The sequence below is a fragment of the Astatotilapia calliptera genome, chromosome 19 (genome assembly GCF_964374335.1).
Source record: "Astatotilapia calliptera chromosome 19, fAstCal68.1, whole genome shotgun sequence".
Classification (NCBI taxonomy): Eukaryota; Metazoa; Chordata; class Actinopteri; order Cichliformes; family Cichlidae; genus Astatotilapia; species Astatotilapia calliptera.
In genome coordinates, this window is record NC_137440.1 from 12,669,030 (window position 1) to 12,691,568 (window position 22,539).

General features: G+C 47.7%; 1 protein-coding gene across 6 annotated transcripts in view; it reads left to right on the forward strand.

Moving 5' to 3' along the window:
- The window catches only part of ralgapa2 (Ral GTPase activating protein catalytic subunit alpha 2), a 102,276-nt gene that overhangs the window by 63,808 nt on the left and 15,929 nt on the right, over positions 1-22,539 (forward strand). For all 6 annotated transcript variants that reach the window (XM_026152493.2, XM_026152492.2, XM_026152497.2 and 3 more), the window contains 6 exons: positions 605-1,436; positions 2,038-2,109; positions 2,894-3,017; positions 3,116-3,271; positions 5,909-6,067; positions 13,558-13,685. In XM_026152493.2, coding sequence (XP_026008278.2) covers positions 605-1,436; positions 2,038-2,109; positions 2,894-3,017; positions 3,116-3,271; positions 5,909-6,067; positions 13,558-13,685 — 1,471 coding nt within the window. The remainder of the gene's footprint in view (positions 1-604; positions 1,437-2,037; positions 2,110-2,893; positions 3,018-3,115; positions 3,272-5,908; positions 6,068-13,557; positions 13,686-22,539) is intronic.

Here is a 22,539-nt window from a genome sequence, read left to right on the forward strand (position 1 = left end):
TGCAGCTTGGCCTGCTTTCTAAAGAGCTTTCTCCACTTTGATGGGGGATGATGGTATTGATAGCACTGTCACAATGCAAGAGTGCATCTTCTTGTTTTTCCCACATCCCTGCAGAATAAAGCACGGCATGCCTTTCACTTGGGAGTAAAAACCTGTACATTTACATAAATGCAATCTGCAAAGTACAATTCTATTCAGAAGTCTGCAAAGATGGTGGTTCTCATTAGCACTTGGCCAGTCTCAATGGTTGTCCATTGTAAGAAGACTCAATGGGCTTTTCAAAGTTGTCTCTTATGATTAGATGCTACCTACTTAGAGGTGTGCTAGCTAAGCTATTGTGAGAAATGAATAAAGTAGCCCTATTAGTAATCATGAATCAGATTTGGGTTTGTGTAAAAGGAGCTAATAAAGAGTGTAACATGTCGACACACAAATGTGGAGCTTTTTAAATATTGTTAAAGTCTACATTGAACATATTATAAAAGACAGCCCTGAGTGCAGCTGTATTCTAAACCCATTGGTCATTTTTACTATTGATCATGTGTTACACTTGCTTGCTTGTATTTTTTTTTTTTTCATCCTCCCATCCTTTTTCTCCCACCAGAAAAGCGTCGCCGAAACATGGAGCTGATCCCGCTGACGGCACGGATGGTCATGACACACCTTGTGAACCATTTGGGCCATCATCCCCTGAGCGGCGGCCCCGCTCTCCTCCACAGCCTCGTGAGCGAAAATCATGACAACCCATACGTGGAGTCGTCCGAGCTGTCCTCCGAGGTCTTCAAAAGCCCCAACCTGCAGCTTTTTGTCTTCAACGACAGCACGCTGGTGTCCTACCTGCAAATCCCTGCCGAGACTCCCACCGTTGGAGAGTCCCTGCACACTTCCTCCCAAGTACGCGTCATTGTCCGGGACATCTCGGGCAAGTACTCGTGGGATGGTGCCATCCTCTACTGCACCGCACATGAAGACTTTGATGTGGGAGCCTTTAAACCAGTTGACCCTTCCCTTTCTGCAGCCACTGCAGTCAGCCACAGCAGCAACCCGCCCCCCTCCCCAGTAGCAGGACCGCACAAGCGTCATTGCTCAGGCTCCGATTGCCTCTCAAACTCTTGCGAGGAGGATGAGTTTGATGTTCTCGATAAGCTTTTGGAGGACCTCGGACACAGCAGCCCAGAATGTCTCCCCCAGCCACGACTTAAGCTTAACCAGCCGGCCGCATCACCACACGGAATGAACCTAGAGCAAGAGAACGCCATCCTGGAAGCCATTCATCGTCAGACTCAGCAGGAGGAGGAGCAAGTGAGGAGGTGGGAGGCTGATGTAAGCTTTCGGGCTGACTGCCAGAGCGAACCGTCCCACCAGGAACCAAAAGCTCCTTTTTACTTCTGCCGGCTGCTGCTTAATGATCTTGGGATGAACTCTTGGGATCGCAGGTATTACAGACAGACTGCAAATAGCCTGCTCTTTACTGAAAGAAACAAATAGAGGAAAGTGGGGTTTTAAGAGAAGTCAGACAGGGGTCTGTTACTTATTGGTCACTAGTCTAAAAACAAACACACATTAAATGCAGGCAATCAGAGAGAAAGAACAAAACACATCCTCTTGTTAAGTCTGACACAAAGTCACTTTCTTCATCTTCAAAGTAACTCAGCTGTTGGCTTGTTACTCAAAGAGAGAGAGGATGAATTTAAAGGCACATTGGAGTCCGCAGTGTCTTAATCTCCTCTCCACAGGATAAGAGTGCCCAGCTGTTTTCACTAAGGTCTAGCTTGCAGAGCCTCATCTTTGCTGTTCTGCCCCGTAAATTAAAAGCTTACACCTCTTAATGGTGATGGTGTAACATGCACACTACAAGAGGAGGTTGTGGCTTGCACCTGTGCCTGTTTTTTTTGGTCCTTGGTCATCAGATCTGCAAAACACAACTTTGGTTTAACACTTATTTTCTTTGTGATGATTTAAGCCGCTGATGGCAGTTTTAGTTTCAGATTAAAATCCTCATGTCTAATCTAATCAAGACTTGTTGTTGTTCAACAGGAAAAGCTTCCATTTGCTGAAGAAAAACTCTAAACTCTTACGGGAACTGAAGAACTTGGACTCCAGGCAGTGGTAAAGTTCACTTGGGAGTTTTGTATCATCTTGTGATGATTTAGCACGTCATGATAAGCAGTGTTGTCTGTAATGTATTGTGTTTTCCTGATCGCCCATAAACATGTTTCTGAATGAGTGGAATTAACTCTTTGCATGTCCTGCGAGCCCTCCAGTTTTTCAAGACTGCAGTGCTCCCTTACTCCTCCATGAATTTGCTAATCTGTGCCAACTCCTGCTGAGCACAACCCTGGAAGTCTCCCTCCATCACTCTCTCCGTCCTGTTCTCATCGTTCTTACTGGACTCTCGTAGTCCGATCAATTAGTGCTCTACACATTGCTAATGACAGGAGTTTATAAAATAATGCCCTCAGAAGTGGACCGTTTTCTCCCAGACGGTAGACCTGGTTGGACAATAACAACCTGTGCGCAATCATGCAAACTCTCCTAAATGCACTCCAGCACAATGTACTGCCATGGCAACAGGGAAAGTAGGATGGGGGGGCTTTGCTGCCATTCTTCTTCTTCTTTTTTTTTTTTTTTAACATGATGTTAAAGCTGATGGATAGATAGCAGACGGGTTTTTGGAGATAAACATTTTTTTCCCCCTCTGTGCTTGAGATTTTTATTCAGCAGTTCAATTACACAATTTACCTTGATAAGCAAGGTGTAATCCAAGCATTTCATCCAGAGTAGCTCAAGTAGTTAAAGGCTTTTCAAGTTGTGTTACAACTGTTAAACTGGTTAGTGTAGCTGTTGTTCTTTTAATGCTGGCTGCTTTTTATTTTTTGTTGTTGTTCTGTAGCCGAGAGACGCACAAGATTGCTGTGTTCTACATTGGAGAAGGCCAAGAAGACAAGTGCTCCATTTTGTCTAACAGCACAGGAAGCCAGGACTATGAAGACTTTGTATCTGGACTGGGATGGGAGGTGCAAACCACGACTTTAAATCAAATCTTTGCATTCATATTTGCACAAAGTTGTACAGCCTCACTCAGAAAAGAGTAACTTTTGCTTGTACATTTCAGGTGGACCTAGCCACGCACTGTGGCTTTATGGGCGGGCTCCAGAGGAATGGCAGCACAGGTCTAACGGCTCCTTATTATGCTACCTCCACTGTGGAAGTTATTTTCCACGTCTCAACGCGTATGCCATCTGATTCTGATGACTGCCTCACCAAAAAGGTTAAAAAAAAGCTCGTATTGACTATTCGCACATCTGGATTGTCTGTATTGAATTACTTGCACACCTTAAGTTCTAAGTGCATTAGAAAAAGAAGAATGTACTGCAGTGAAATGGCTACACAGCCATGCCTGCCCAGAGCAGTATGTTGTTGCAGCCTTCAGCTCTGTGTTAAGCTGTGATCAGGAGGTGTGACTCCAGAGTGTGGGCATTGATTAGTGACCCTGGCCAGGAAGGCCTGAGGAGTAGAGAATCGCAGGCGCGTGAGTGAAGAGAGGGCATGTGCTGCTGTGGTAATGACTATGATTCTGCTAGCCCCTGCCCCCCTCCCTGTGTGCTGTGACCAGGGCCTGGATTCAGCCATTAGCTCTCCCTGCTAGGGCAGGCGCCGGCCGGATGCCGGCAGGATCCTTTTATCCAATTCCTGCTGCCGCCACAGGAGCGATCGATTTGGTTCTGCAGTGGGATTCTGAGCTGTAGTGCAGCAGTAGCAGTTAGCAGAAAGAAATGAGCCGCAAGGCCCCTGCCCGTGCTGCCAATCTTCTCATACAGTACCCTGCTGAGGAGGGAAATTCATCAGGCTCTCCTCATATCCAGCCACACTCCAGCCCTCAACAGACATCCCCCTCTCCATTTCACAAATAATCGCCTACTCATTCCAAACCCATCCTGGAACTGTGTTTAGTGGCCACGGAAATTAGTCTGAGGAAAGATTTTGTCTCGGTTTGTCCAGAGTGTGGCGCTGGAGGGGTGCCCGTGCCCAAAGCAGAGTGTGCTGCCACTCCGCTCTCATTCAGTTTCGCCGGGAACTTCTGTAATTGCTCGTGCTCACCTCGCACAGATCTCCACACCAGCTACAGGTCCAAGAGAAATTTGCAGGCTGGGCCGCTTGCGCCGATGTTTCAGAAAACGATGGGAAGGTAAAGAGAAGAGAAAGTGGTATGAAAAAATTGGAATGAGAAACAGGCTTTGTCTGTGTCTAAGTACGATGTTACTCTGTCAATTTAAAAATAACACTTTTAGTCCAGCAGTCACCCACTTTACTTGCTGTAACCATAGAGGCATACTGTAGGGGAGAGACGGATGGGGTATCTCTCGCTGAGTAGATTGCCTGTTTGAAGCTGATGGAAGGGGGGGGAAAAGCTAAACCTAAAAGAAAAGACGGAAAACCATGAATTCCTCAATCCAATTGTGGGTTTTAAGGCACTGCAGGCTGTAGCAGCAGCAGCAGCAGCTGGCTTCGGTAATGCATTTATAGAAATGACCTGCAGGGTTGGGGTCAGGCCATGTAGACGATGTGGATGTGTGTGAAAGTGAGGGAGATGGACGGGTGCCTTAGCCGTCCCAGTTACCCTCGGGCGCTACGTCTTAACTAGGTTGCTGCAGGTTGTTTTCATTAGGATGCTCTTGTCTTCTGGATCCTTTGGGTGGCAGTTTCCATGTATGTGAACCCCACTGGTTGGGTGGAAGGTCAAGGTGGGCTAATTGGACAAGAGCCTTTGACTTGAATCACATTTTATTAAAGAAGTCTCAAACATTTGGATGTGATTAACAAGGGGATAAATGGGTTGGTGCAGAAGATGATTGACTAGAGCATAAGCATCCTCATTAAACTTGTCATTCAGCTAATCCAAATGCTACTATCTTAACCCAAATTAACATCCCACTGCTGATTGTCTGCAGCAAATGCATATTCAACATTTTCTCTGAAATTGTCCCAGTGACTGACCTGGCTGGTACCTGCTGATCCTTGGACAGACAGACTGAACTGGCGAGCTCCAGTAATCAGCATGCCGTGGATTTGTTTAAGATTAGCGTATTACCATAATTAAGGGCTTATAATAGAATGTGCTAATTGCATTTTTGGTGGCGAGGGCATGTTTCTTAATGGCTCATTAGGCCAACAGTACATTGGCAGATGTTTTCTTCTGAGTAGAGACTCACTTTTCAGTGTCTATGATACTCTGGAAAATGGAAGGACTGCTTGATTCGACATCACTGGACCACCAGCTAATAAATGATCTACACTTGTCATCAGAGAATGTAATGTTGCTACTCCCATCTATTTTACTTTGAAAAGGGGAAAGCTGTTTACCTTTTTTTTCTTTTTTTTTTTTAAACTAGCATCAGTCAATTTCCTGTCATTTAAGCAAATCTTCTTGTCCTGCCCAGTTTCATTTGTGGTTGTGAACAGAGTGGAAATGGGAAGCAATTTAACCTCTGATGGGGTAGGTTAATTGGATTTGAATTATTTGGTTTTAAAATGCTCAATTTTGTCCATTTTATGTTTGCTATTTGAATTTGTAATGAAAAAGCTATAATAGGAGACTAAACCAGAGCCAGGCTACGATTTAGACCATTGTTTTCAAACAAATTTTGCGATCACCTGCTCCAGAAACAGTTGCTCCCAAGATGCACTAGAAAATAATATTGTCAGTCATCCTCTTCTAAAAAGATTTTTAACCTCAGTCCGCTCCTCGATCTCCTGGAGGCAGTGTGGGTTTTAAGTGCAGTGCGGATAAAACCCAGTTAGAAGCCCTAATCCATCCAAATTTGTGTTCCTGTCTAGTTCCCCAAAGCAGTGAAAATTATATTCTCTCACTAAGCTGTTGATTAGACTAATTTTGTTTGTTTGGCAGCTGCGTCACCTGGGAAACGATGAGGTGCACATAGTGTGGTCTGAGCACACCAGGGACTACCGGCGCGGCATCATCCCAACTGACTTTGGAGATGTGCTGATAGTCATCTACCCAATGAAGAAACACATGTATTTCATCCAGATCATGAAGAAACCACAGGTAAATGGCAGTGCCGAGTGGAATATTTAGGTTATAGACCACTGCAGATGTTTTAGCTCTTTAGGTGTAATGATCATTTACGGGAGGTTTTACTTTTTAAGCATGCAGGTTTACTGTCATGTCTTAAGGGCACCTAAACAAAGTGGTAGCAGGTTAATTCTACCTGTTACCTGCTGTAACAAGTCAGCATACAGCATGGCACTGCATTAATTTCCTGTCTGTGTTCATTAGATAATGCAGACCCTCGTCCTTCTGTTGTGTTCAGACTTTGCTCTGAATTTCATACCTTCTTTCCCTTGTTGTGGTTTCTGTCTGAAGGCTCTCAGGTCTTTCCTCCAGCGATGCATTATTACCCACACTGTGGGTATGTGCTTTCAGAGATGGTTACTGGCCTTTGTTGGCTTGCTTTCATCTTGGTTACTCCATAGTGCTGCACTCGATGTGTGGCCTCCTGGAGGACCGTGAAATTACTTTGTCCAGGATGACTGGATTCAGATGTTCAGATATATCCACACATTATAAAAGTGCATAGTGCAAAATTTGTAAAGCAGTATTTTTCTTTTCTTTCCAGTAAGTTATCTTGAGAGAGATAATCGGGAAATGGATCATGTAAAATGATGTTGTAGTTTAAGCCTAACTTGAAGAAACACGTTATGTTCTTATTCTTCCATTGTTTTTTATAACAGTCATAGGAGGAGGGGAAATTCATTCAGACTGTATTTGTTTCTTTCATTGTTTTTTAGTGTGAATGATCATAGTGCCAATTTATTGCCGTCTCTGTTTGCATCATAGTCATTGCTCTAATGGAGTTCTGGTTTTGTCTGTGTAAACAGAAAACTAGCGAGGCCATCCTCGTCACTGAAAGCTCCACGTTTTGACTTTGTTAAATGTCAAAATTCAACACAGCAGTTCACTAGATGCAAAACTTTATTCACTGCTGAGAGCACATTAGTTATCAAAAAGAAATTTAAATCGTTTTCCTGGAACTCTCAATTGCTGTTAAGAAAACCCACAAAACGGTTAGTTATGTCTATAACTTCTGTTCCCTGAAGGAGAGGAACGAGGTACAACACATAAGTATGGGATATCACGCCCTCGCGTGTCCTGGCTGAAGAAACCTTTATTCACGCCTTTACGGCAGATGACGTGTGATGACACGCGCAAGGCCCCGCCCGCACATATAGCCGCTGTCATCACCGTCATCCCTCAGTTCGATAGCCGCTCTTCACCGAGCCAACTGCTCAGTGGGGCCACCCTGTGTTGTACCTCGTTCCTCTCCTTCAGGGAACAGAAGTTATAGACATAACTAACCGTTCCCTTTCAGTCGATTCACTCGGTACAACACATAAGTATGGGACCTATATACACGCCCCGCAGAGCAGCCACCGAACCGGAACGGGACCACCACATCCTCAGTGAGTGGTAGACCCAGCAGAAAGGACAGCATGAGCCACCGAAGGGGCTGTAACGTCCAACCGATAAAACCGCACAAAAGTGTGCGGCGACGCCCAATTAGCCGCTGCACAAATATCAGCCACAGGCACCCCTCTAAAAAGAGCCCATGAGGTCGCCATCCCCCTGGCGGAATGAGCTCCCACCCCGTGGGGCAACGCAAAACCTCCGGTGCTGTATGCCAGCGAGATAGCTTCTACAATCCAGTGGGACAGCCTCTGTCTGGACAGAGCTCTACCTCTATTCGGATTAGCGAAGCAGACAAACAACTGGTCACACAAACGCACATCCCAAGTGCGCTCAATGTAGGTGCGTAGCGCACGCACCGGACAAAGAGAATGCACCCTCCTCTGCTCCTCAGATTCAAAAGGAGGGGAGCAAAAGCTCAGCAACTCAAACTCCATTGAACTATAAGATGCAGGCATGACCTTGGGAAGATAGGCGGCATTCGGACGCAATACGACCTTGCGGCCATCAGGAGAAAACTGTGTGCAGGCAGGATGCACAGACAGCGCATGAAGGTCCCCCACTCGCTTCGCCGAGGCCAAAGCGAGAAGTAATGCGGTCTTATACGAAAGAAGTTTCATATCTACCGACTCAACGGGTTCAAACGGAGGGCCACAAAGGGCCTCCAGCACCAAAGACAAGTCCCAAGCAGGGACACTGGACTTAAGCACGGGCCTCAGCCGGCGAACCCCTTTCAGAAAACGCACGGCGAGGGGATGCGCACCTGGTGTCACCCCGTCAAAACCGATATGACAAGCAGATATAGCCGCTAAATAAACCTTGATCGTCGAAAACGAAAGGCCTTTATCCAACAGCTCCTGCAGGAATGTCAAAACATCCACAATAGAGCACTGAAATGGGAGAGTGTGGCGGTCCTGGCACCATCGCTCGAAGGCTCGCCATTTGTAAGCGTACAAGCCTCTAGTAGACGAGGCCCTGGCGCTCTGAATCGTCGCTACCACACTAGGTGGCAGACCCTTAGCAACCAAGTTTAACCTCTCAGCAGGTAAGCATGAAGGTGCCACAGATCCGGGCGCGGATGAAACACTTCCCCCCCCCGCCTGAGAGAGGAGATCCCTGCGGAGAGGAAGCTGCCAAGGACTTGCTGCAAGCAGGCTGATTATTTCTGCATACCACGACTTCGCGGGCCACCAAGGGGCCACCAGGATCAGAGAGAGGGAATGCCGACGCACCCTCTCCAGAATTGGAGATATCATTTCCACTGGGGGAAATGCATACAGGAGCACGTCTGGCCATTGGTGCGCTAGCGCGTCCAAGCCCAAGGGTGCATCGTGGTCGATTATGGAGAAGTACAGGGGGCAGTGAGCATTCACCCTGGAAGCAAAAAGATCTATTTGCGCCTCGCCAAATAGATCCCAAATCTGAGCCACTATTGAAGGGTGTAACCTCCATTCTCTCACCAGAGGACCCCCCCTGGAGAGAAGGTCCGGCCCCAGGTTCAGGTGGCCCGGGACATGGGTGGCTCTTAGAGTCAGAAAATGAACACTGCACCATAACAGCAGAGAGCGAGACAGCTGCAACAGGGGAAGAGAGCGTGTTCCTCCCTGCCTGTTTATATAAGACACCACTGTTGAATTGTCCGTCCTGACTAAGACCCACCCACTTAGGGAAGCATCTGTGGACACCACCTTGCGAAACAACACCCTCCCAATCCGAGAGCCCTGGTGCAGTAGCCCGGGCTCCCTCCAAGGACGGAGAGCTAGCATGCAAGACGCAGTTACCGGCAGCCTCCTCCGGAGGTGACGCGAAGCACACAAACGGTGAGAGAGAGTCCAGCGTTGAAACGCTCTCATTTTCAACAGCCCAAGCGGCACTACGGCGATCATAGATGCCATCATGCCCAACAAGCGCAATATCGTCTGGAAACGCAGTCCGCGTCCCAGCTGAAATTGAGCGAGGCAGCGATGAAACGCGGCCACTCTGTGCTCTGACAACCATGCGCGGCTGGAAAGAGAGCATATTTCCAGACCGAGAAAAGCGATCTGTTGACCTGGGATTAGCGAGCTCTTCTGAAAGTTCACAGAGAACCCCAGTGTCTGAATGTGTGACAGAACCCGCGACAGCTGCGTCTCCGCCTGTTCTCTGGAGCAAGCCACGAGAGCCCAGTCGTCCAGGTAGGCCAAGATGCGGATGCCCCTCTTCCTGAGGGGCGCTAGCGCTGCCTCGGCACATTTCGTAAAGGTGCGGGGAGCGAGCGACAGCCCGAACGGCAGCACTAGGTATTCGTAGGCTACGCCCTCGAATGCAAACCTCAGAAACTGCCTGTGTTTCGGGTGTATAGCGACATGAAAATAAGCATCTGTTAGATCGATTGTCGCAAACCAATCTCCCGGGCCGACTGCACTCAGGAGCTGTCTGAGTGTTAGCATCTTGAACCTGTACGTTCGCAGGTACGTGTTCAAGACTCGCAGGTCGAGGATGGGACGAAGCCCTCCCCCTTTCTTCGGAATGACAAAATAACGGCTGTACCAACCTTTGTCCGTCTCCGAAGCGGGGACCACCCGTATTGCTCTCTTCTATAATAGCGCCTGTATTTACTCTCTGAGTACCAAGGCTGCCTCGGGGTTGACAATCGTGTTCACGACTCTTTGGAAACGAGGCGGCTTGACCCGGAACTGCAACCGGTAACCCATGGCAACGGTTTGCAGCACCCACGGAGAGGGGGCGCAAGCGCGCCACTGAGGGAAGTGAGCAGCCAGCCGGCTGGCCTGCAGCACTGACGGCGGGGCGCCGTCGCCCCCCAGTGTGTCTGCAGGGGACTGCATCCCCTGCCTGACCTGGCTCATTTCGCCTGCAGGTTGAGCATTTGAGATTGTTTGAGAGTAAACCACACTCTTTATTGATTGCAACATGGGAACATGTACATTTATACATTTTGTTGGGTGCACCTTTTCCGGGGCATAACAATGAAAAACAGCGGGAACACTCGATGTGGTCGCTTGAACATTCAACACATCTGAACCGTGTGCAGAGGTTATGTGCTTGGGAGACCGCGATAGGGAAGTGCAGCGCCTTCTGGGGCTGACAACCTGAACAGAACTTAAGCGGCACCTCTTGTGCGGCAACAGAGGGGTAAGAGCAGCGTCTCCCTGCTGCCGGATCCCTTCCCCACTCGCAATCACAGCTAGGAGGGCTGAGGCTTCTTCCTCCTGGGCGTCGGGTCCCGTCGGGGGCCCGGGGGAGGGCCTTTGCCCCAGGCCGACTGGCGTGGAGCTCGGGCCGGAGTACGTGCTCTCGCCGGCGGCCCTCCCACTCCAGCAGTGGGCGCCGGTCTCTTGCCAGCTGTCAGAGGAGCGGCGGGCCTGTGAGAGCTAGCAGTGGGCTTGGGCTGGGGCTGGCGTCTGGGGATGATGTCGCGCAGAGCTTCCGTCTGCTTCTTCCTCAGATCGAATCTAGCCTGAATGGCTTCAAGTGAATGTCCGAATAACCCAGCCGCAGACACTGGTGCGTCCAGATACACAGCTCTGTCTCTATCAGGGACGTCGGAGAGGGTCAGCCACAGGTGCCTCTGCGCCACCACTGTCGAAGCCATCCCTCTGCCCAGGGAGAGCGCTGCACAGCGAGACGCACGGAGGATGTAATCCGTGGTGACTCTAACCTCGTTAAGAAGAGGTGACAGCGGGCTGTCCTCCGGAACCAGCGATCCAAGCTCCGCCAGGCACATTGCTTGGTACGTCTGGAGCATGGTGACGGAGCTCATGGCTCGAGCGGTGCCGGCCTGAGCCCGATAAATCTTCTCCAGCTGCGAGGCCGAGAATCTGCAGTGCTTGGACGGCAGAGTTGCGGGGCCACCGACACCATGGTTATGGGACGGGGCCAGATAAGCAGCCAGAGACGGCTCCATAGGGGGTGGGTTAGCTAAACCAGCTCCCTCGGCGCCGTCCAATTCCATGTACTGTCCATAGCCGGGCACAGTGACGCGGGTAGACAGAGGTTTGTCCCATGACGCTGTTAGCTCGCAGAGAAAGTCTGGGAACATGGGGAGGCAGTTTTTGGCCGTTGCGGGCTCCGGTGGAAGGAAAAAACCCGCAAACCGCGACGGCTTCCGAGCTGGTGGAGGAGAGGGCCAGTCCACCTGCAGCTTCTCAGCGGCACGGCGAAACAGGGAGAAAAGAGAGGTGTCATCGTGGCCGACCGGCGCAGCAGCGGCGGCATACTGGGTCGACAATGAGCTCTCCTGCTCATCCTCCGACAAACCATGGATGTCCAGGCCGATGTCCAGCACGTCATCGTCTTCCTGGGGAGCGCTGGCGGGCTTCAACCCAGGCTGAAGCCCGTCAGCGCTCCTGCATGGTTCCGGTCCGTCATCGGCTAACCCGTCAACGTATTCCATGTGGTCAGCCCAGCTAATCGCGGGGACATCGACCTGAAAATTTTCGTCTTCGGACTCGGACGAAGCCGGGGCTCCAGACTCGGAAAGAAGAGGGTCATGCCGTGCGACAGCCGAGCGTCCCAGCACTCTTTCCACAAACGTCACCCGTCTTTCCAGGGTCGAGCGTCGGAGCTGGCGACAAAACGCACAAGCTTCGGGCTCCGTCAACGCTCTCCTAGCGTGGACGATCCCCAGGCAGACAGGGCAGGCATCGTGCTGGTCGCTGTCGTGCAAAGAGAAACCACATCCCTGAGGACAGGGGCGAACAGAAGATTTCTGCTTTGCTCGCTTCGGTTTGGAGTCCATTCCCAAAACGCAAAGCGAAACGCTGCACAAGAAAAACTTGAAAATAGCGCTCCGCGGGCAGCCTACGCACCAGCTGGGCGGTGGAGGCTAACACCAACAGGGGCAGTTAAGCTAGGTTCAAGTTGGCAGACAACGGAGCTAACTAGCAGTAGCTAGCTAGCCCAACTCAGCAGAGGTGTTCTCAGCGAGGTGAAGAGCGTAAGAACTGAGGGATGACGGTGATGACAGCGGCTATATGTGCGGGCGGGGCCTTGCGCGTGTCATCACACGTCATCTGCCGTAAAGGCGTGAATAAAGGTTTCTTCAGCCAGGACACGCGAGGGCGTGATATCCCATACTTATGTGTTGTACCGAGTGAATCGACTGAAAGGGAACTGCTTTTATCATTCATGAGTCATACACTAGTCGACTTGCATCCATATGTTTTCCTCAGTGCTACTCCAGGCCCACTCATGTTCATGGAGGGCCTATTCCAGATAACCTCTGAAAACACTAACCCTTTGTGCAGGAAGCTTTTATTTCAGTTTTTCTGTCGGGGAGCTGCACAAAGAGGAATTGGAATGAAGCTGAAAAACTACAGTTGTTAAAGATCATAATAAAAAAAAGAGTTTCTGCCACAGGAAGCCTTTTTCATTGGGTGAAGGTCAGAAGAAGAGCTGCCGCTGCAGTGCCGAGGCCAATCGTGAAAAAATAAACATTTTTATCGGAGAGTTCCTCTAAATTAAAAAACATGTAAAACCATCTACTCAGATGTCTGATACTGGAGTATTTATAGTATAACTTCAGGTTTCCATCACACGATTTAGCTAATTATTCTGTATCACTGGTGTTATATATCATTTTGTTGTTTAATTTGGCTGGTCGAGTGCCAAGTTGAGGACAGCAGGGCCTTTGGAAAGACTTTGACGTTCACGTCAACTTCCAGGTCAGTGACTATTGAGCTTCAGTGATTAAGGGCCCCCTTCCAATATGCATGAACAGACGCGTACACACACACACACACACACACACACACACGCTATTCTTGAAATTCATTCTGCCCCTTTGTATTAAATAGCTCAATATGAGGGCATTGTATAGTATTGATTGTCATTTTAATTTCATTTACCTAACATTGATTCGCATAAGATATGTGTGGTTGTCATGCAGAGTTAGGCAAAATCCAATTTCAACTTGAACCCTTCCCCTAAACAGATGGAGGGTTTTTTGTTTTGTTTTTAAACAAAAAATGTGTCTCTTAAGTACTTGCACATGCAAAAACAGGATCCGCACTAAAATTTGAGTTTTATTATCGACTTGTCTAATTTCTTTGTTTCTTTCTTGACTTCCTCAGGTTCCCTTCTTTGGCCCTCTGTTTAATGGCGCTATCGTCACTGGAATGCTGCTGCCAAGTTTAGTACGGGCTACCTGTATCAATGCCAGCAGAGCTGTCAAGTCCCGGCTGACTCTCTACCAGAGCTTGTATCCTTTTTTCCTCAAGGCTTCTGCTTTACTTCCTCTCTCACACAGGTACAGCTCCTCAGATGAGTGTGACACTTTTAAAAGATGAGGCAGTGGTTACTCAGAGAGCTCAGACTGCTAAGTTTATTAGCAACGATTTTGAAATATTTCAATTAGATGTAAATAAAACATCACTGAGATTAAATTTCCAACATGACAAGCCACCACATTGGAGTGGATTCACTGGAACATGTGGTGTGCTTTCCATGTTAGCCAAAGTACACAGCTGAGTGCAGACACTGATCTTTATGAGCTACCTGATTTACATACAACTATTAGGCCTAGGCTGTTTCACAGCCTGGAGCAACACGGGAGGTTGCGGGGCTGTTTTGGGTAAGAGAACAGATAATGTGTCATCATCTATCACTACCGTTTTATGGCGGACGAGAAGAACCAAAATAAAAGCCCCATCAACAAATGTATACAAGTGCATACACTCACACACTGCTCTCATCCCTACACCCATCCATCCAACTGTGTGCCGTTAAGAGCCTGACTCCAGCTGTAGTTGTCAGTTGGTTTAAAGAGAGTGTAATTACCAGTGGAGATGAATTAGCATGTGAATACCAGCAGCACAGAGTCGAGGGAGGGGTGGGAGGGTGAGATTGGGGGGGCAGAGTTGGGATGGCCCCTGGAGGGGGAAACCTGATCTCCCTTAACGTCCCGCTCCTACTCGGACAGCGTGTGCGCCACCGCCTCACCAGAACCACACTGCCCCTCTGGCAGTTGCTATAGAAACCTCTCCCAAGGAGGTTTTATTTGGATTGAGGATGTATGCATAATTTCTAAACTTGTTTTCAGACTCTGTGTGGATGACTATTACTCACAAAGGGCTTTTGGTCTGTCATCGTGCTGCACCGCTCACAGTGTAGGGTGTGTGCAAGTATGTGTGTGTCTGTATGCATTTCACAGTGCATCACATAGCTTGGCCCCCCCACCCCAATATCGGGCCTTGTCTGAAAGTCCCCGGGGGTATCCTGAGTGACAGATGTCTGTTACCCGACGCCAAGTGAATTAGCCCAGTGTGATTCTCAGTGCCAGAGGGGGGCCGTCCACAGGCCTGCCTGGCTCTGGAAGCCTGAGGGACTGGGGAAGCCGAAGGGATTTTTGTTTTTTGTGTTTTTTTTAAAAGGGGGGTGGTGCTGCTGCAGTAAGAGGGCCGTACTGGGACACTAAAGCCTCACCTGGCATTCCTTAGCACAGAATCAGTTCAGCACAAAGGCATGATCTATGAGAGGAGATAAGCGCTGCCTCTGGAGTTCTGGCACCGATCGGCTGCCAGGCCTCGCACACTCCACCAGAGGAGATGAATGAAAGTGCCAGGCGGAGCACACGGCCAAAATGAGTATCTGCATGTCTGCCTAGCCAGAGAGCTCGTGAGCACAGAGGCAAAACTTTAAGCTAATGAATGTTTGGTGCTGTATGAAAAGTGACAACTTGAGATTTGATATTTTAAGAGAACGTCAGAGCGCACTGGTGCAACGTCCCGCAGTGGTTCTGATCGTAAAAGAAACAGTGCGTTGGTAGCCAGGTGGAGTTGCTCTTTCAGATGCTTTGATTTCAACATTGCTTTTACTGTTACGCCACTCCAGCCTTTTGCATTTTTCCCTCTCCGGTCGTTTCAGTTCTTCCATCTTCTCAGGATATTGCAGCCCTTTATCTTTCACAGGTTGGAACAATGACCTGAAACTCTTTTTTTTTTTTTTTTTTTTTGATGAAAATCCTCATCCTTAGTTTACCCCTTCACAATGCCTTTACAATTCACAGCCTGCTCTCTGCCTGTGAGGCCACTCTCCAAGGTAATTAGTTGAATATTTCTTCAAAGAGAAGCTATATAACCCCTGTGTGTCCAGATAAAAGGCCAGTATGGCTCTGCAGCCCCCTCTCTCGCGCCGTCACAGGGATCTAGAGGACTCCAGCAGTCTGCTGCAACGCTCACAGAATCTCTCGAGCTAATAGGATTTGATATTGAAAAATGACCACCAGCAACATTTTCTGAAAATACACACAGATGGGCTACAGGAGTGTTTTTCAAAAGGATACTACCTCTTGGCAGCTTTCTGTCTTTCTCATATGGCTTTGCTCTCTCGTCCTTTTTCTGCCCACATGATTTTGTCAAATCTGTGCAGTTGCATATGCCTTGTCGTGTCACGTACAGCCATCGGTGTCATTTGCGATTTGTGTCATTTTCCTCTGCCAGGACACAACCTTGGCCTCATAGGCAACATATCACAAGACTCTCACAGACAACTCATAATGTATCATTTATTATTTATATGGCTGATAGGAAATGCAGCTGCTCTGGCTTTGTGTTCTAAGTGTATTGTTGGCCATTCGCGGCTGCATTTTGAATACTTGAGACCACAAAATGTTCAATCAAAAACAACTTTGAATTAAATGTAACAACATTTGTTTTTACAGACTTCTGTGAAACATGGATGTTAATCGGGCCCTCCCTTGCAAATGTAAGAAGCTTAAAACCAAAAACAGCAATTAGTTTGTTAGTGACACGTGGACCAAACCTGCCACTGCACTGCCTGCTGCCATTTACTGTATGAGAAAGATCCTTCATACTGTCAGTATAGAATAATGTCGTCATCCAGAAGGTGGGATTCATTTCACTCTTCAACAAGCACTTGAGTTTGATGTGCCATCCATCACTCTTTGTGATGGGGTATTGTTAAAGGTGAAGTGTGTGTGTGTCTGTGTGTGGGGTGATGGCAAGTTACTAATAGGTGAGACAATGCAAAACTGACCTTGATTCAGAGGCATAGCCTTCCTATTGGACAGAATCAATAGCTTTTGCACACTGCCCTTAGTCCCCATCCTTTGCTCTGACACACAAGTAAACACACACACAGATCCATCTCCAGGCAGCGATCAATAACCATAATCTGTTTCTGCCCATCGCCAGTCATGCGAGCCAGGCTTTTAGGTAGCGTGTGTGTGCATGTGTGTGTGTGTGTGTGTGCAGCAGCAGGAAGAGGAGAGGAAGGCTTGATCCTTTCAGTGGAACCCAAAAAGCTGCTTAACTCTGTCATGTTCCCTCACAGGCTCATGTGAGCATATCTGCAGTCCCCCAGCTCCACTGCTGGAAACAAGATGTACATCTTTGCAACGGCTGTATGCTGAAAACACAATGGATATGATATTCTGCATGCACTGCTTTTGTGTGCCGTTTCTGCATCCCCACACGCCGTCATAATTAGTACAGTCGCCGCATTGACCGTGACACATTCTCACACCCCTTCTGAGCAAGTTATTGTCCCGGTCTCATCGCGTCTTTGTCTCACGACAGCATGTTCTTTTGTATACTGTAAGATTCTTCACCTAGCGGAGATGAAAGTGCGCCTGTATGCATGATAGGGTGTCATGAATAGGATCTGCCATGTTAGTGTTGTCTCTCATGAATTATTTAGCATCGTTGATAGGTCTAATTTGCCAGCTGTTGTGCCATAACTGTTGGCAGACTCATGGATAATACTCAGCAGTCTATATCACTATGGAGCACAGTGCTTGACTGGGCACAGTGAGACGCCAAGCTAGTCATTATAAGCTGGATTCATGTAATGGTCTGAGCTGATGTGAGTATAGCCAACTTCCTGTTCACTGGAAGCGGGGCTGACCAACTAAAAGTAATTTGTAATCTGCAGTAACTTTTGCAGCGGGAGTTGGACAGCTTGACTTGTTGCATGATTTATGACAAGTGATTGTCAGCATATTGTTATTACTGGATGCGAACCGTTTAGTCGGAGGCGGTTGGCTGCTGTTGGATGAGTAGGTAGCTGGAGTTGGGTGAGGGGCTAGTTTGGACTTAAAGTGTCCCTGCTTGGAGTTGGCAGGGCTAAGTTTGGGCGGAGGCTGGCATTGGCTTTGATAGGGTGGTTGAGAGTTTACACATTATTTCAGGGGGCTGCAAAGAGAGGAGGGGGCTCTCCCCAACTGAATGTTTTAACCTAATCCCATTATCAGTGTAGCGCACTGCCTCCCATCTCTTCCCCCTTCTTATCCCTGCTCCCTCCCACTCCTCTCTCCAGCTGACCAGCTGTTCCTGCCGGGACTCACGACAATGTCCGATGTGTTCAGATCACTGAGTACCCCCCTCCTAATAAACACACACACATGAACAGAGCGCAGTCCATGCACGACCAAAGCAATTGCCAAGCCCATTGCTGGAGCCGAGAAGGCCTAGAGGAGGAGGGTGTTGGTTGGGGAAGAAGGGGTGTAGCTTTGGGGGTTTGGAGGGGGCAAGCACAGGCCTGTCAAACAGAGAGCCCTGACTCAGGAGGCAGCCCAGCTCGGATGGCATATGGCGTCTAGCTTCATACAACATGCAAAAGTATTCTCTCTCTTCACCCCCTCTCATCTACTCCCTCTCCCCATCTCCCTCTCCCTGCTGCTAATGCAGAATGACTCATAGCATTACTCATTTTTTTCCTGCCCCCCCAACACACATTAGTTCCTCCTCCTCTTGCCACCCAGCCTGTAACAAAAGGCGTACACTGTGCGGCACCCACACCCTGAAAGCCCTGGGGGCCTAGCACAGCCTACACTCTGGGGTCTGAGCTTCATGGGGGCCGCCCCCTTTTAAACACAGGTAGAGCAGGCATGGAACCAGACAGCCAACAGCAGGGCCCCAGAGCCCCGCCTGTCAGAGCGTACACACACTGCTGGTGTCAGAACTGCCTGTTGGTGTATATCAGTTTGTGTTTGTATATACAGCTAGCTTTGCACTCTTGTGCTTCGGGGCTTTAAAATCATCACGCTTGGTGTCCTGCATTTGTTCATCTTTGTCTCTCCCTGCAACCTTTGTGACGTCTTGCTGGTCTCACTGATATTTTTCCACATTTTGATTGATATTTAATTACCATGTATAAAAGTCTATTTCTTATCAGGATTTTTTCAGTTGCTTTCATTTATTTACTTTTTTGCGCAGTGTTTATCAAATAAAAAGCCGTGGTGTTTTCAGGTATCAGTGGTGGAAAACTGCGTAGCCTAGTGTAACCCAAAGAATGTCACGCTCTGTGTATTTTTAAACTTGAACCCCCACCCTCATGCCCTCCTCCCCCGTCCGTCTGTTATGCGTTCGTGTCTGACATCTGTCTGTTTGTTAGCGGCAAAGTGAGAGCCGGTTTTATGCGGGATCACCTTCCCTGTCTCTTCTCCATCTCGGCGTTGTGGAATGGGTTAGGAATGCCAAAAAGACCATTACAGTTGTGTGAAGGATTCTGTGTACTTTTTGGCAGCTCTTTGGACTAAATTAGTATTATTTTCTGGTCAATATATTTGAATTCCAGTACAAGGGATTTTTCCTTGTGTGGTGTATAAAAAGTGCCACATTCTGAATGTCAGATGGTAAAAATGGAAGAAAAACTCTGTATTTGAAATGATTTGACTATTAGATAACTGGAAAATGATTTGAAGTCTATTTCTTTGTCTTTGTCATTTTAAAATATCTTTCTACTACTGTGTGCTTCTAGAGAAAAGCCTCCCAGTTCTCCTAATGTGCTTAATAGCAGAAATTCCCACAGATTGAACCATCAAAGAGGACAACATGGTCCTCCTCCCTCTTATTATAGTTTGCATATGCTTGATCATGTAGGACTAAAGTCCTCATCTCAAATAGGCTACTATATGTAAGGGAATGGCCCTCCGAGCCAAAAAGAAGAGCAAATATTCTCACAAAATATCACGCATAGAAACATTGATGCAATCACCGTCTCATTAATAACGCACAGGATGCATAGTCAGGATGCTGTGACCCCGGTCGCATGATTGGACCTATTACGAGCTACACTGAGACATGTTCATTGTGATTGATGTGTGCCGCTGCTAGCTTGGGTGTAAAAACCTGTGTCTGCTTTATGTGATTAGCATCCAGCTAGCCACTCCATCTGTTACCCCTAGCCCTGTTTAATTAATGAACTTTCTTTTTCCACCCCACAGCCAGGCAGTGCAACACTAAAGCAAAAGCTGTTAGTCCTCTCAGGTTATCCAAATGGATGCGTGTTCTTGCTCCCCCTCCCCTCAACCCACCCCCACTCAACCCACCCACCCACTCTCAATGGGTGCGTTCTCATTGATTAGTTATGTTTTGTTCCCCCCCCCCTCTTTTGTTTCAGGGTTCTTGAAGGGAGGGTTAATGAGCTTTCCTGGCAAGCTTTAGTGCTTGGAATCTGGGGATAAATGGGAATAATTTTGTTGTTTTTTGTTTTGTTTTTTGTGATGGACTTGGCAGAGATGTGAAGCCTCGTGCCACCGTGTCAGTCTGTGTGAGTGTGTGTTTGTTTGGGTGTGTATGAATGGGTTGCGGCGGGGTGCGTTGCATTTCATCCCTGCTGGTCCATCATTCGTCTTCAGAAGCCGGGAATCTGGAACACTCTTTAACAGTTGGCTCTGTCACTATTCATCTTCCAACCATCTCAGCAAAACTCTTGTCCTGTCCTCCTTTTACCACCAAGTAGTCCTCTCTTTTTTCATTTACGTCCCTTCTTCCTTCCATGTCTCGTGAACAGCCTTTTGTCCAGCTAAAGCTGCCCTCTTTTGTTTGTGCGGCCTTTTTTATCCTTGTGCTAATCGGCATGGTCGTGTGCCTGAGTTGGACCCCATCTTTCACGCTCAGCTCTCCTTTGTTTGACACACCGCCCCTGATAAGAATCCCAATTCTAGGGCCTCTCTGATATTGAAATCCAACAGCGGCGTAGAAAGAGCCTTCAATCATCTATTATCTGTGCTCCAGTGATTACCATTCAATCTCCCTGGGTCCAGGCTCCTCATCACCGGCCCCAGAGCTGAGGCCGTCCCCTGAAAGAACCTGCATCCCTTAACGTCTGTGTCACATTGAGCATAGCCATAGATATTTCTGACACCGTCTTGAGACAGCCACGCATCGAGCGCTGCTGGGAAATGTCAGCAAAATGTCACTCATCATTCTCCACTGGAATCTCTCGTTCTCTGATCTGGCACGGGGGTTTTGGAGACTCTTGTGAAGATACCTTGTGACATTATTGGCGGCCTTTGTCCCTAAATGGCCATTAATTTTTCAGTTCCCTTTTTTTGTTCAGACACCAGAATTGCTCTTTTTTTTTTTTTTTTCCATAAGGCTGCATTGCTTTTAATGTTGCAGACTTAATTGGCTGTTTTAGGAAGGAATTGCTTGATTATTTATAAGTTGCACATTAATGCCTCTTTAAATGGTTCAAAGGCAGTGTGTGCTCTTCCGCTGGCCTGTGGCCATTATTCTCTTTCAGAGGATGTCCTTGTGCCTTGCAGCATTTGCATTTTTGCACTAAATGGAATGTTCTGCATTGACAGACAGGCAAGGGAAACAAAGCAATAACAAAAACAAAACATTTAACTGTGCATCACTGTGCATCGTCTGTTTCTTCTTAGAGGAGCAGCCTTTGATGTGTTAATACTGATAGTCTGTATTTCATTGTCAAGTGGTGGCTGTGGCTGAAAGGGAAGCGGTGAGAAATATTGGCCAAATCTTCCTTTGCGTCTCCACTGCAACAGGCTGTAATAGAGTTTGATGTCGAACAGAAAGAAGGTTTTGTTGGTTGTAAAAGCACGCGGAACACATTTTGGGTGGTGGGATCTCCTTTAAAAATACCGTATAACTTTAAAGCACCATTCCTACTGTGCATGGTTAGCATTGCTTTTTTTCATCATTTTCCTGTTTGCTCTTGTTTTGTGTTCAAACATCCACTTACCTAATTCTGTGTTTAAATACACAGCAGCGCTTGGTACCTTTTTGTTTAATGTAGCGTACACATCTTCATTAGTTATGTATATCTTCTAATTACTATTGATGAGACTCTAGCTGATTTGGGTACAAATCTATAGCTTTTCATATTCTAATGAGTGTTATTTACCCTCAGATCTCCAAGCCAGGGGGCTTTGTGCAGGCAGATATAGCCCGCACTGCTCTAGCTACACCCACTTGTTTTTGTATCTGCCGACTCTGACAAAATCCAGTTTCCATCCCCCCACATCATCACCCGTCTGTGTGGATGTATAGCACTTCCCGCTCCTCCATCTGTTTTTGTCCACCCATGAAAAGGTCCATTATAATCTGCAGGATGCACAGTGGACGTACTGCAAACTCCACTTCAGCCAATCAAGACGCAGCTCTGAACTCGCGCCGTGAATCCAAGGGGCACGAACGCCACCCCCGAGTTCGTTTTGATTATGTGCGGTCTCTGCCAGAGATCTTCAGTTGAACAAGTTTTTATACCAACATTGTCTCCATCGTCCCTTTTCCCTATAAAAGCTTCCACTGTGAATGGAGCTCTGTGCATGCCCACTGGATGATGGCAGGCTCCTGATTAACCCTGGAGTGACTAGCTAATGTCATTGAAGGAGAGCCACCTGGCTGTGAGACTGTACAGTCAGCTGCCACTGAAGGACCAGAATAGGAGACGACCAGGTGTTGGGCTCCAGCCCCCCTAATTGTTGCCATGTAATAGCCTGCTTGACTGCACAATATAGCCCAGGGGCGAGGATTAGGAAAAAGCTGTTGCCATCGTAGAAGTCTATTTTCTTTTTTCCTAAGGTTTTGTGTGCGACTTTCTTTTTAAGTGCGTACATCTATAATTCTTCCTTCGCTGTCCTCCTCCTGAGGTTATCCACCATTCCAGGTTTTGTCCTTGCACATTACAGAATCTGGATATTTACTGTAAATGTGCACAACTACAAAGTTGCTTTTCAGATTGTGATGGGATAGAAAAATGTTTCATGTCCATGAGATTAACTGGCACAAACTTGACAGACTTTAGTTATCATGCATCAAAAAGTATGTGCATCATGTACTTGA